The sequence below is a fragment of the Pelobates fuscus genome, chromosome 2, assembly GCF_036172605.1.
Source record: "Pelobates fuscus isolate aPelFus1 chromosome 2, aPelFus1.pri, whole genome shotgun sequence".
NCBI classification, from domain to species: Eukaryota; Metazoa; Chordata; class Amphibia; order Anura; family Pelobatidae; genus Pelobates; species Pelobates fuscus.
The window spans coordinates 416,290,607-416,305,490 of NC_086318.1; the positions used below are offsets into that span (position 1 = coordinate 416,290,607).

At 46.0% G+C, this 14,884-nt stretch overlaps 1 protein-coding gene across 1 annotated transcript in view; it reads left to right on the forward strand.

The window, feature by feature from the left end:
* MCM8 (minichromosome maintenance 8 homologous recombination repair factor) overlaps window positions 1-14,884 on the forward strand; it is a 59,818-nt gene that overhangs the window by 19,883 nt on the left and 25,051 nt on the right. Inside the window, exons 7-9 of the mRNA XM_063443999.1 lie at window positions 1,565-1,763; window positions 11,351-11,436; window positions 12,301-12,452. Coding sequence (XP_063300069.1) covers window positions 1,565-1,763; window positions 11,351-11,436; window positions 12,301-12,452 — 437 coding nt within the window. The remainder of the gene's footprint in view (window positions 1-1,564; window positions 1,764-11,350; window positions 11,437-12,300; window positions 12,453-14,884) is intronic.

The following is a 14,884-nucleotide window of genomic DNA, read 5'->3' on the forward strand; positions in this document are numbered from 1 at the left end:
GCCACTTCTGTAAGGCCCAACTTGTGGAGTATTTCAGGTGCTTCTGATTCAGTTGTGAGCTTGTGGGTCGTCCCATTGTGTGTGATTAGTAGGGATCTTGGCGTGCCCCAACGGTACGTTATCCCCGCTGAACGCAGGCGGCTGGTGAGGGGCTGCAGTGATTTACGCCATTGAAGTGTAGTTTTAGTGAGATCTTGGTAAAAGGTTAGGTGTGATTCTTCGAACGGTAATGGGGTTTTTCCCCTCACTGCTGCCATAATCTGGCCCTTTTCTTGTGGTGTACAGCATCGGAGGATTACGTCACCGGTGATTGGGGCTGCCGTTTTAGTGATGGTGGGCAGTCGGTACAGTCCATTTATAGTGAATTTCTTGGCAAGCGTTGGTGGTAATAGAGAGGCAATTAGCCGTCTTATATAGTGAGGTAATTCCTCTGCGTCGATCTCAGCGGGGACCCCGCGGATTTTAAGGTGGTTGCGGCGGTGCCTATCTTCTTGTGCAGTCATTTGAAGTGACATGGCCTGCTGTGTAGTTTTTAAGTGGACCATTGCTGTTTTCAGTTCAGCTACTTCATTGTGAAGCTTCCCAATGTCCCCTTCAGTGTGTGTTGTCCTGTCATTGAGCTGCTGCATATTAGATTTTATGGAGGCCATGTCTGCAGTTAGGAGCTTCTGTATTTCCAGCAGTGTATTCTGCATGTTGTGAAGATCCTGCTTAGTGGCAGGGGCTGTGCCTCCAGGGATATCCCCAGTCATGGAGTTTGGATCCCCTTGTGTTGCTGGGATTGCGTTGTGTGTCTGGTTTGGTAAGTCAGGGGACGTGTGGGTGTCAGGGCCGCTGGCGGACGCCATTTTGGATGGTACCTGTCGCTGCAGGAGAGTGCCGATATCACGCTGATCCGTTGCTGAGGTGGATTGGGGTCTCTGGGAGCGGCGCCCCATTGCTGGGAAGGGGCTGTGAGCAGTTGCAGGGGGGTAAGTGGGGATGTCCCCTGCTTTGTGTGCGCCCGTTCCGCCGAAGAGTTCCTCGAGGTCGGCGAGCGTCGGCGCGTGGTAGGCCCCGGTTTTTCGTCTCGGCTTGGTCTGCCTCGGGGTGTATTGGAAAGGCATCTGTCGATGCCGCGGGATGTCACGGACCCGTACCTGCTGCAGTCAGGGTTGGATGGGGTCTTTTTATGGGCGATATTCGTTTGATTTTAGACGCCGGGAAGGAGCTCCCAGGAATGGCGTCTAGCCCGTCTCGCTGTCAGGCTCCGCCCCCAATTTACACTACATTAACCACTCTTTGAATACCCACCTAATTAGAGAACCTTACTGGTTCTCCTCATTAATTATTTGGTGATTCAGATTGTGAAAGTATCTCGGCTCTCCAAATGATCTTCTCCTCTTGCAAGTAGCTCCTTACACCTCAGAATGGAGGCATCGGTCAGCACCTAACATTTATGAATTGATATGTAAAAATGCAACACTTGTCATATCTGTCTACATATTGGTTGCCCACTTCTGTTATAGAGCTGCTTTACAGAATCTACTGACATTTTGTTAAATAATCATCTTTTCTTTCTTAGGGTATACAATTATGATCCATTAACCCCTCTGAAAAATCTTCGAGCCAATCTCTATGGTAAATATGTGGCACTGCGTGGTACAGTGGTACGAGTGAGTAACATTAAACCACTGTGCACCAAAATGGCCTTTTCATGCAACATGTGCGGTGATATGCAGAGTCTGCCTCTTTCGGATGGAAAGTTTACAGTTCCAACTAAGGTAACTACCAGTTTCAGAAATATTATTTTTGTTCCTTTGTTCCTGTCTCTTCCTGCAGTGTTACTCTTAATTCAGTGTTTCACTGAAAGGGACAAAATAGTGATGAAGTGTCTGCAAGTGCTTAAAATGCATTATATTGATTACAAACAATGACAAAAGTAAATAAAACAAAAATGTATGGGGGCGGGGCCTGACTGCTTAGATGGCCAGATGCATCTTCTGAGAACTCCAACACTGCTGAGCTTAATATGTGCTAAAACGGCTCAAAATCGTGATATTAGAAGTCTGGAACAATTGAGCATTGCAGCTGGGCCAAGTGGGAATCCACGTTCTTTACAATTTATCTATGCTAACCCATGGTCCACTCACGAGGCCTAGCATGGTGGGCGACTTGGAGGCTGGGGGAAGCGGCCAATCTCCCGCCACGGGGTCCCCTCCAAACGGCAAATATCTTGGTGCCCCGCAACCCCCCCTTTGGACCGGAGGGAGATATCCCGGTCCCCACTGGGAAAAACTACTTACCTGCAGCATGTGACTCCCACACAGAGCCAAGGCCCGCATGGCAATCCTAAAATGGCCACTACGCCACTGCTCCTACAGTCTCCAGAGGGGTCGGAGCTCCTGTGCTAGAAGAAGCACTTCGAGGCACGCTTTGATCAAATCTGCCAGGCGTTCTGGCATCATACGTAGTTCCAATAATCGCATAGGATGCATATAACTGCAGAAATACTATTTGACTATTCACAGCCTGGATCACATTTTTGAGAATGGGCTGTGTGCAGTGTTCTGCCAATTCACAAATTCTAGAGACACATTTTGGGCTCTCTTTTACCTGAAGAGAGATGTCCATCCAAGCAGTGCATGCAGTGTGAGTGTCTTGGAGAGCAAAGGAGGAAGTAAAATGCCCCTCAATGCATTTCATGATTCTTAAGACATTAAATCTTATGGGTGAATATATATGTAGCCCTCTATACATTACTAGACCTCCCATCTACTCCTATATATGCACCACTTCCTTTTAATTTCTTATACAAACTCATAAGAATTCAGCTGCCCATAAAATATACCATTCTTTCTTAATTTATTAACAACCCACCACACCAGCACCATTCCTGTAAAATGCATTTTGCGGGTGTGCCCCCAATGCTTTTTGTCGTTGCTATGCAAGTTTGTAATCCAGACCAGATTCCCTTTGTGGTTAAACACCACGCATAGGCCCCCAGCTTCAGAGGCCCCTTTGGAGGTGACCACAGGTGTGTATATATGAGGAGTTTTTGAATAGCAATGTCGCTTTTATTATACGGTAATATTAATTTAGCACATATTGATTTCCTTTGTGAGTGTAGCGGAATGCAGTAAGCCTGCCCTTCAAAATGCCTGTATGACTGTGTTCGTATAATTTTTCCCTATGTTGAAATTGCTGTTCGTCTGTTTATTATGTGAATTATATGGTATTCGGTAGTTTCCATCCGTACTATATACTTATGGAAACTACCGAACGGAGGGGCCACCCCGGAGAGAAGTGTGCCAGCAATTAAGGTTCACATTCTTTCCAAACCGCAAGTTAACCGGCTCATTAACATTGTATCTGGGTGGCCGCCATTCGGCATGCGTACACGTGGCGGCGGCCATCTTACGCATGAAAAGCCCAGCGGTGTTTGGTCGTCGAGTGCCTGGAACTCAAATCGGACACTCAGACAACCAAACACCGCTGAGACCTCCAGAGCTCCGTAACTGCCGAACGGAGAAACATAACGAATCCCCATTCGGTAGTAATAAAGTACCGAATGAGGGAATCACTATCTAGGTGAATGTAAATGTGGATGGCAATTGTAAATGTCTATTTTAACTGCCGAACGGAGACCGACCGCAGGGCCCATTCTCATGGAACCCTTTTCGGATACCAACTCGTGTGCGGTCGGTCAAACTTCACCTGCCTGTAACTACCGAACCCCTGGTCCGATCTGGGTGAATTTTGGATATTATATTCACCCAGATCAGGGCTACCCAGCGGTACCCTGATATTTAAGATATATGATGGTTTAGGGGTACATCCAAGTTTGGGGTAAACTACTGTACAACTTAAGGGGATTATGACTCACGCTGAGGGGAGGAGATGTGTGGGAGGTAACAAGAATGGTATTGGTTACTGTCATAATTGCTGTAGTCCCCTCCCTTGCATGGGAGCAGGCTTTATAAGAAACCTTGGAATAAACGATTGTCAGTACTACTCCTGAAACTGTGTGTCGTCCAGTTATTGGGAGTGCTGTGGGGATATCGCTATACCTTTTTACCTGCTAGAAACTTTGCTGTGGATTTACTAATGACTTGTTCCTGAGCCTCCCTGGATCTAAAGTGGAGAATAGCTGTGAAAGATCAGCTCTCCGCTACATTGGTTGGCAGCGCTGGGATCCAGACTCACAGAGGAACAAGGATTAATGGAGATTGACCTTTCTACGCTAAAAAGAACCACCTTGAAAGACCTTCTGGAAGCAAAAGGTGTTTCTGCCAGCAGCAAATCCAAAGCAACGCTTATCACCGAAGTAATGGCAGAATACAGAGCAGAGGAGGTCCAGGCCACGGAACAAAGACCTGAAACAGAACAGGAAGAGTTCCAAAGGCAATTACAATACAGACTGGCCTTCTATGGGGAAAACCCACCCACAGAGATCATCTCTAAAACCATGACAGAGGTGCAGGAATTTGTAAAGAGAAACAGGAGACCACAAACACCAGAAAGAGGTACCGCAGGAGCTGTGGCACAAGAGGGTAAGCCCAAAATTCCCTACCAAGCTTTTAAAACGTATGTGGAAGCAGAGGAGGATATAGATGCCTTCCTCCAGGACTTTGAGAGACTATGTACACTGCATAATATACCAAGGGAAGAGTGGGTACCCATATTAGCAGGACGGCTGTCAGGAAGGGCAGCGGAAGCCTACCGCACTGTACCAGATGTGGAAATTAGGAACTATAGCCGGGTGAAAGAGATTATCCTGGCCCGGTATGCAATAACACCAGAGGCATACCGGAGACGTTTCAGGGAATTGAAAAAGGTGGACAAAGATTCACATGCAGAGTGGGCTTGCCGACTAGAAAGGGCAGCCCTTGGGTGGATACAGTCGAGTAAAGCGAGGTCCATGGAGGACTTATTACAAATGCTGCTGTTGGAGCAGTTTTATGAGGGGATATCCTCAGAACTGCAGGAATGGGTGAGGGACCGTAACCCCACCACCCTCACCGAGGCTGCCAAAAAGGCAGATGACTTTATGGATGCTCGCAGACAAACCAAGACAGTGGGTAACAAACCGGCCATGCGGCCACTAGGGGTAAATTCATTTTCTCCTAACCCTCAACCCCCACCAAGATCCCTTCCTCCACCAGCACCAGCAGCAGCGCAGCCGAGATACCGCACACCTGCTTCTGTGCAATGCCATCGATGCCAGAGGTGGGGACATTACCAGCGAGATTGTCCGCAGTCCAGGGAACGCAACACCTGGATCCGACCAGGGCCCCCACCACCACCACCGAGAGCAGCAGCACATCATTACCAGGATGAGGTACCACTTCCCTACAGCTCTGCCGTTCCAGTCACGACTGTGGAACAGTGGGAAGTGCTGCATGAGGCCAACCCCTTACAGGCACAGGCGGATAACCGCCAGCACCATAGGCAAACCGTATATCTGGAAGGGAAGCCTATGCAGGGGCTCAGAGACTCAGGAGCCACCATCACCCTGGTGCAAAGCCATTTGGTTTCAGATAAGGCCAAACTGAATAAGACTGTGGCTGTCAGGGTTGCCGGGGGAGCCGTGTATCGGCTAGACACAGCCAGGGTACATTTGCATTGGGGTGCGGGGTACGGGAATGTGGAAGTGGGACTAATGCCGCAATTACCTGCTGAGGTGGTCCTGGGGAATGATCTGGGCAAACTCACCTCCGCATTTGAACCACAAACTACTGAAGAAGCACACCCAGTAGTCACCAGGCAACAGGCCCGCACCCAACAAAACAACGCACTGCCGGAGGTCCAGGTAAGAGATTCCTCCCCTTCCCTAGACTGTATCCCTTGGGCCCCTCCTGACGAGTTTGTAGCCGAGGTAGTCACTGACCCCACCTTACAGGTATACCGAGACAAGGTCACCTCTATCCAACCGGGGGCGGAGGGGGAAAGATTTGTATGGGACCGACAGTTATTATACCGGGAATCAAGTAAACAGATAGATGGGTCAGACCCCATTACCACAAGACAGCTGGTGGTACCTCAGAGGTACCGAACCGAATTACTCCGGATAGCGCACGATATTCCGCTATCCGGACATTTGGGGGTCAGCCGTACCAGATATCGATTGACCCAGAGTTTCTTTTGGCCAGGGATTAGCCAGGAGGTACGCAGGTACTGTAATACCTGCGACACGTGCCAGAGGGTGGGAAAGAGGGGGGATAAGCGTAAGGCGAAGCTGCACCCCCTACCCATAATTGAGGAACCCTTTCATAGGGTTGCCGTAGATATTGTAGGTCCTTTCAGGAAACCCAGCCCCTCGGGCAAACGATACATCCTGACTGTAGTGGACTATGCCACTCGCTACCCCGAGGCGGTAGCTTTAACTAATATACATGCAGAGACGGTGGCTGAGGCGCTGATGCAGGTTTTCTCCCGGATGGGGCTACCCAGGGAGATCATCTCGGATCAGGGCACTCAGTTCACGGCAGAAGTTACCCAACAACTCTGGAAGTTCTGTAAAATTAAGCCTATAATTAGTGCTCCGTACCACCCCCAGACTAATGGGCTCTGCGAACGGTTCAATGGCACCTTAAAGCAAATGCTCCGAACCTTCGCAGAGACTCACCGAGACTGGGAAAAATTCCTGCCGCACTTACTGTTTGCTTACAGGGAAGTGCCGCAGGAATCTACAGGATTTTCCCCTTTTGAGCTGCTATTCGGGAGGAGAGTAAGGGGACCCCTAGACTTGATTAGAGAGCACTGGGAGGGAGACCGTAGCGTGGACGGTACCCCTATTGTACCATATGTGTTGGCCCTCCGAGATCGCCTGGAAGCACTCACCAAGACGGTAAAGGAAAACCTACAGGCAGCTCAGACGCGGCAGCGCACCTGGTACGATAGAGGCGCCAGGGACCGCAGCTTTCAGGTCGGACAGAAAGTTTTAATTTTAAAACCTGTTCGACACGATAAGCTACAGGCCGCCTGGCAAGGCCCTTATAGAGTGGTAGAACAACGATGTGACACCACGTATATAATTGGCCACTGCGCAGGGAATGGGGGGCGACGCATGATCCATGTGAACATGCTGAAACCTTACCAGGAACGTTCAGAGGAGGTGACAGCGATCTGCGCCCCCACCTCTGAAGAGAGCGACAGCCTACCCCTCCCCGATCTGTTAGAAGACGGACAGCTGGCTGGGGATTTAGGAGCAGTTGTATTGGGGGATCGGTTGAGCCCACAGGAGCGTATCGAGGTACAACAGCTACTGCAGGAAAAGCAGGAAACCTTTTCTAATGTACCTGGATACACCCCTCTGGCTACCCACCGAGTAGACACCCCAGGTCAACTTCCCATGCGCCAGACCCCGTACCGCATCCCTGAAGCGGTCCGGGAGAATATGCGCAAAGAGATTGAGGAGATGATACAGTTAGGAGTAATTGAGCCCTCAGATAGTCCCTGGGCATCTCCAGTGGTCCTCGTACCAAAGCGGGACGGCACGACCCGCTTTTGCGTGGACTACAGGAGACTGAATGAGAAGACCGTATCCGACGCATACCCGATGCCTAGGATAGATGAGTTACTAGACCGGATGGCCAGGGGGCAATACCTTACCACGATTGATCTGTGCAAAGGGTATTGGCAGATTCCCCTGGCCCCGGACGCCATCCCCAAGTCCGCCTTTGTCACCCCATTCGGCCTGTACCAATTTAAGGTCATGCCGTTTGGGATGAAAAACGCGCCGGCTACCTTCCAGCGGATGGTGGACCGCCTCCTAGATGGGTTCCAAGACTATACCTGCGCATATCTCGATGATATTGCCATATTTAGCGATACCTGGCAGGAACACTTGGCCCATATAGGAGCGGTCCTAGACAGGATCAGGGAGGCTGGTTTGACCCTAAAACCAGCTAAATGTAGTATTGGGATGGCCGAGGTACAGTACCTGGGCCACCGAGTGGGCTGTGGTAAGCAGAAGCCGGAACCCGCCAAAGTAGAGGCGGTATCCCAGTGGCCTACCCCGACAACTAAAACCCAGGTGTTAGCCTTCTTAGGGACAGCAGGGTATTACCGGAAGTTTGTCCCCAATTATAGTGCCCTGGCCAAACCCCTCACTGACCTGACCCGTAAAAACCTTCCCCGCCAAGTAACCTGGACCCCGGAGTGTGAGCAGGCATTCCAAAACTTGAAAGATGCGCTTGTTAATGCCCCTGTCTTGGCCGCTCCCAATCCAACTAAACGTTTTCTTGTCCACACAGACGCTTCTATGTTTGGATTGGGGGCAGTACTGAGCCAAGTCGGGGCCGATGGCGGAGAACACCCCGTGGCTTACATCAGTCGCAAACTTTTACCCCGGGAAGTAAGCTACGCCGCCATCGAGAAAGAATGCCTGGCAGTGGTGTGGGCCTTGAAGAAATTGCAACCCTATTTGTATGGACAGGCTTTTTCGCTGCTCACGGATCACAACCCGTTAGTCTGGCTGAACCGGGTGGCTGGGGACAATGCCAGGCTGCTGCGCTGGAGTTTGGCGCTGCAGCCTTTTGACTTTAACATTCAATACCGCCCGGGTAAGCAAAATGGAAACGCCGACGGGTTGTCGCGACAAACTGATCTGGAGAAATGATCCGTGAGCACCCCGGTCATCCCCAAGCCGATCCGTGTGGGATCAGACTGTGTATGCCGGCTTGTGGGCAAGGGGGAGCAGTGTAGCGGAATGCAGTAAGCCTGTCCTTCAAAATGCCTGTATGACTGTGTTCGTATAATTTTTCCCTATGTTGAAATTGCTGTTCGTCTGTTTATTATGTGAATTATATGGTATTCGGTAGTTTCCATCCGTACTATATACTTATGGAAACTACCGAACGGAGGGGCCACCCCGGAGAGAAGTGTGCCAGCAATTAAGGTTCACATTCTTTCCAAACCGCAAGTTAACCGGCTCATTAACATTGTATCTGGGTGGCCGCCATTCGGCATGCGTACACGTGGCGGCGGCCATCTTACGCATGAAAAGCCCAGCGGTGTTTGGTCGTCGAGTGCCTGGAACTCAAATCGGACACTCAGACAACCAAACACCGCTGAGACCTCCAGAGCTCCGTAACTGCCGAACGGAGAAACATAACGAATCCCCATTCGGTAGTAATAAAGTACCGAATGAGGGAATCACTATCTAGGTGAATGTAAATGTGGATGGCAATTGTAAATGTCTATTTTAACTGCCGAACGGAGACCGACCGCAGGGCCCATTCTCATGGAACCCTTTTCGGATACCAACTCGTGTGCGGTCGGTCAAACTTCACCTGCCTGTAACTACCGAACCCCTGGTCCGATCTGGGTGAATTTTGGATATTATATTCACCCAGATCAGGGCTACCCAGCGGTACCCTGATATTTAAGATATATGATGGTTTAGGGGTACATCCAAGTTTGGGGTAAACTACTGTACAACTTAAGGGGATTATGACTCACGCTGAGGGGAGGAGATGTGTGGGAGGTAACAAGAATGGTATTGGTTACTGTCATAATTGCTGTAGTCCCCTCCCTTGCATGGGAGCAGGCTTTATAAGAAACCTTGGAATAAACGATTGTCAGTACTACTCCTGAAACTGTGTGTCGTCCAGTTATTGGGAGTGCTGTGGGGATATCGCTATACCTTTTTACCTGCTAGAAACTTTGCTGTGGATTTACTAATGACTTGTTCCTGAGCCTCCCTGGATCTAAAGTGGAGAATAGCTGTGAAAGATCAGCTCTCCGCTACAGTGAGTATATTCATTCAAGCATTAACACTTTATTTGTCTAGTTTTGACACTGTTTTTAATTGCTTTTTGTGACATACGCTCCTTACCCTGGACGTTTGAATTTTTTTTCGCACGAACCAGGCGAACAAACTCTACCCATGAGCCAGGGGAACCGTTTGACAGTTTGTTCGTATGGAACTCCCGAAAGTGACCGACCGCTACCACTGAATCTCTGGAACTGATTTGGGCAGACGCCTCGGGTGTGGTCGGTCAAAACTTTACCCCAGTGGCGATTCGGCTGTATTCGTGGGATCTGAGCATTATTTGGACTACTTGGGCGCTCAGATCCAGGCTATCCGGGGATATAATATTTGTGGGGAGTTCCTATATGTCTTATATGTATTTTTTATATTTTATGTATGTTATGGTTTTATGCTTAGTCATGCTGACTGTATCCCTGTTGTGTATAAAAGTGGGCCATCTGGCCAGAATAAAACAGTCTTCTTGTACCCTTCATCAAGTCTAGGCTGATGTTTGGGTATACCAGAGCTATAATCACTGCTTCACTTAGGACTTGGGAGAATTACAATGGATATACTCAGTCGGAGTATAAGGGATCCTAAAAACATTTTTATCACATTAATTTTGTATACTCACAATGCTCTTACAATAGATTAATTTAATACACTTTAGCTTATTTAGCACTATTTAATTTGTCTCCCACATTTGGATTTAGTGTAGGACCCGCCGATGTTGGGGTACTGTGAAGTAGGGGTGGGCTTAACACAATATGGCCATATGGTGGAACTGAATCCCCATATTTGTTTTCTTAGATAGGCGAATTACGTAGCCTGATAAGATTATTTAATTCGTATAATTTATCCAAATCAGGACTTTTTGCTAGCGTATATTCATATTTGAGTGTGGTTCATCATTTTCTTTTAATATCTTGTAATTTTCATTATTCAAGATCTTGGAAAATGTTATGTTGTGGTCCATCATTTTCTTTTAATAACTTGTAATTTTCATCCTTCAAGATCTTGGAAAATGTTATGTTGCCAAAAGAACAAACTGGCCTTCTAATTTGAAGCCATCAGACTTCTGTTGTCTCTGAAATAAATTAGTCTTTGAGGTTTAATGATGTCAGACATTTAAATTGGTCTGCTTCCCAAGTTTAGTGAACATTGTGCATAGCAAAACACAGAAGAGACCAGAGTTCAGGCTATAAAAAAGGTAAAGAGACTGGGGTGTAAATTGGTTCCCCTCCACTGCAGGTTAAAAACCGAGTGGAGCTGTCACATCTGTCTATGTTTTTGTTCTTGACTTAATGATTTTGTCCTCCAGAACATGAATATAATAATAAGGTTGCCCCACTGTAGTGCTATTACATTTTGCATTGTTCTGTAAATAGTTAGTCTCTTTTACACCCACATCTGAATGGTGCGGTGAAGCAGCACTGGAGCAAACACAAACACTGGGTGATCAGCCAAATGTTTGATCTAATTTTACAGTCCAGCATGGTTCCAGTGTGATGTATTCTGATAAAGCTGAATGTCATTTGTAATATTTAGAAATGTGTGCAATGCTGTTGATGTTTTTCTTAGTCTGATGCGATAATCAGTATTTTCTCTATACAGTGTCCTGTGCGAGAATGCCGTGGGAGGTCATTTACTGCAAAAAGAAGTTCCCCTTTAACCGTAACCGTGGACTGGCAGTCTATCAAGTGAGTGCATCATATTTATTTATATCATGCCTGTGTCACAGTAAGTTGCACAATTTGTATTACATAATAATAAAGTGTGAAAAGCAAGTTCTCATTTTTTCCTGCTCAAATCTCACATTATTCCTTTTTCTTGACCTGTTTGCAATGCGTCACACCTCAGAACATTGACCGTGAAAGCAATACAGCAAAGAATCTTCCTATGCTTCAGCATCATGTAAAGCACGTTCACTTCTGTATTGCAACTTGTCAGATAAACTTGCATCTGCAGGAATTATCCTAAAAATGTGTAATCATTGAAATTAAATAAACATGTTAGAGCACGTACACTACTTTAACGGTGACCCCCCAAAAAAATGTTTATAGTAATTTTATGAACTAAAAATTAGTATTTAACGTTGAACTGATTTAGGTTTTACTTTGCCTAACATGACAAAGTACAATTCTTGATTCTCCATTTTTCACTTTTAGTGTTATGAGGTGTGAATGATTGGTATATTTTAATACCACATGTTCTCCTTCTTGTCTCCTATCACCATGCTATGTTTAAATTCCACTCTGTGGTGCACACTGTATACCCAATCCCAGCTCATTTCCTGAATAGTTATAGAGCAATACAGCATACATAAACAAAATAAATTAAAACAAAAGTTATCCTTTGCAATGCAGATGATTGTGAACTACATGTTTCTGGCTGCTAGGCCATCCCCTAGGTTTTCTATGATGGTCAGCAAGTTGCTAGACTAGTTGAGCATCACAGGAAATGTGTTAAAGATATACGATAAAGAACATACAAGTATTGTTTTGTTTTTTAATTTTTCGTATAAAGATTTTATCTTTGATTTTTTTTCTTTTTTGCTATGGCAGGGTGCAGGAACTGATGTCTGAGGATCAGCGAGAGGCTGGTAGAATTCCGCGAACGGTGGAGTGTGAATTAAATCAGGATCTAGTAGACAGCTGTGTTCCTGGTGACATGGTGACAGTAACAGGAATTGTTAAAGTGTCTAACACTAGAGATGGTACGTGCCACATGGTTATTTTACAATTAATGCAACTAACACTATCTGCAAGCATATTCTTCCTTAAGAAAGAGATTTCCTATATTCTTTTCCAACTGTTTTTTTTATTTGTTCAGTATTTCATGGATGAGAAGATATTTAAGAAAATGATTTTCAAAGTAGTTGAAACCCTATGGCAATACCACCACATACTAAGTTGTCCAGAACACTCACTTAGTAAACACCACATTTTAGTAAACACCACATCAGTATATACTGAATAATCACAACTTTAAAACCCCTGACAGGTGCAGAGGATAACATTGATTAAATCGTTACAATGGGGTGGGATATATAGGCAGCAATTTAAGAGTCAGTTCTTGAATTTCATGTTTTGGAAGCAGGAAAAATGGACAAGCAAAACAAATCTGAGTGACTTTGACAAGGTCCAAATAGTGATGGTTGGATGACTCAAGGGCGCCCAAGGCTCATTGGTGCACTTGCGTTGCGGAGACTAGCCAGTTTGTTTCAATCACACAGAAGAGCTACTGTAGCTCAAATTGCTGAAAAACATAAATGTTGCCATGATAGAAAGACGTCAGAATACACAGTTCATTTGCAGTTTACTGCGTACAGGGCTGCGTAGCCACAGATTGTCCAGAGTGCCCGTTATAACCCCTGTCCACTGCCAAAAGCACCTTCAATGGGGATGTGTGCTTCAGAAATGGATCATTGAGCAATGGAAGAAGGTTGCCTGGCCTGATGAATCAAGTTTTCTTTTAGAACAGTTGGATGGCTGGGTGCATGTGCGCCCTTTACCTGAGAAAGAGATCGCTGCAGGATTCACTATAGGAAGAAAGCTGGACGATGGAGAGTTATGCTCTGGACAATGTTCTTCTGGGAAATCTTGGGTCATGGCATTCATGTGGATGTTTATTGGCACGTACCACCTATCTAGAGATTGTTGCAGACCACATACACCCAGTCATAGCAATGACGTTCCTTGATGGCAATGGATTCTTTCAGCAGAATAATGTACCCTGCCACACTGCAAAAATTGTTCAGGAATGGTTTGATGAACATGACAAAGCATTCAAGGTGCTTCCTTGGCCTCCAAATTCCCCAGCTCTCAGTCCGATTGAGCATCTGTGGGATGTACTGGAACAACAAATCTGATCCATGGAGGCCCCATCTCGCAACTTGCAGGATTTAAAGGATCTACTGCTAATATCTTCATGCCAGATACCACAGTACACATTCAGGGGTCCTGTGTAATCCATGCCTCGACACATTAGAGCTGTTTTGGCCTGGGGACCTACATGAGATTAGGCACATTATTACATATAAATATGTATATTTAGTAGCATTCATTACATTACATACAAGACTGCCACAATGCCAATGTATTCCATTTTTGGCAGCTCTTATGAGATTAACCCACTTACTTGGGAAATCCGTCATCCTGGAGCTCTCTACATAGGGCCCTGGAGCGAGGCACTTGTAACAGAGAGGGATCCAAAGCAGGAGTTGAGCTGGAATCCCAAATATTTCTAAACATGAAATTTAGTGGACATCACTCACCTGAACATGCATATATTTATGGATGCTGCTGCACCAATTTTTGCAACATAAAAGATCCAGCACACTCAGTCACCAAACACTAACTTCAAAGCCGATATGTGTAATGTGTTATGCATGTATATTCTATGCATGTGTAAGTGAGTGAAGCTCTTGTGGGTGTCTTTTGAAGATTTTCCCTAGACATACACCATAGGTTCTACATGTCGGCTTTATATATATCAAGTTGTTACTCCACATACTCCTTCTACTTCCCTTCCTTCTTCTGTCCAGTCTTTTCTCCACATATTATTTCTTCTACTTTCTTTCCTTCTTCTCTCTATTATCTTTTTCCTGTCTTTTTCTTATTCTTGCTTACCCGTTATTTTTGCTCTTGGTATAGCGTTCGAGGAGATGACAGGTATTTTTTATTTCCAAAGTTGCCATAGTGTTTACTGTGACTTACTCGCCCTAATTGTCTTTTATTGGGATTACTATAAACTTATTGTGACACATGGCTACATTTTGCTGCATAGCCACAGATACGTTCCTTAGTCTTCTGGGGCTTTCAATGACAGACAAACTCTCTACAATAGAAGTCTTAAAGTTTGTTTAAAATGAGCTTTTATAGTCTACTTAATATTTGCAACCTCTTATACTATTCCCAAAGTTGCCATAGTGTTTATGTGACTTCAGCCTAGCTGGGCTATTACATTCCATTTATTTAATGTCCTAATTTGCTTTATTGGGATTTTCTATGACAGATGCCAAGATTGGCTATATTCTATTGTGTTCCCTCGTATTCTGGGTCTGTTATTGACAAACAAGTTCTTTGTAGCAGAAGTGTTCTTGTATTCTTAGCCTTAATACATGCAGCGTTCCACACTTATTTGCCG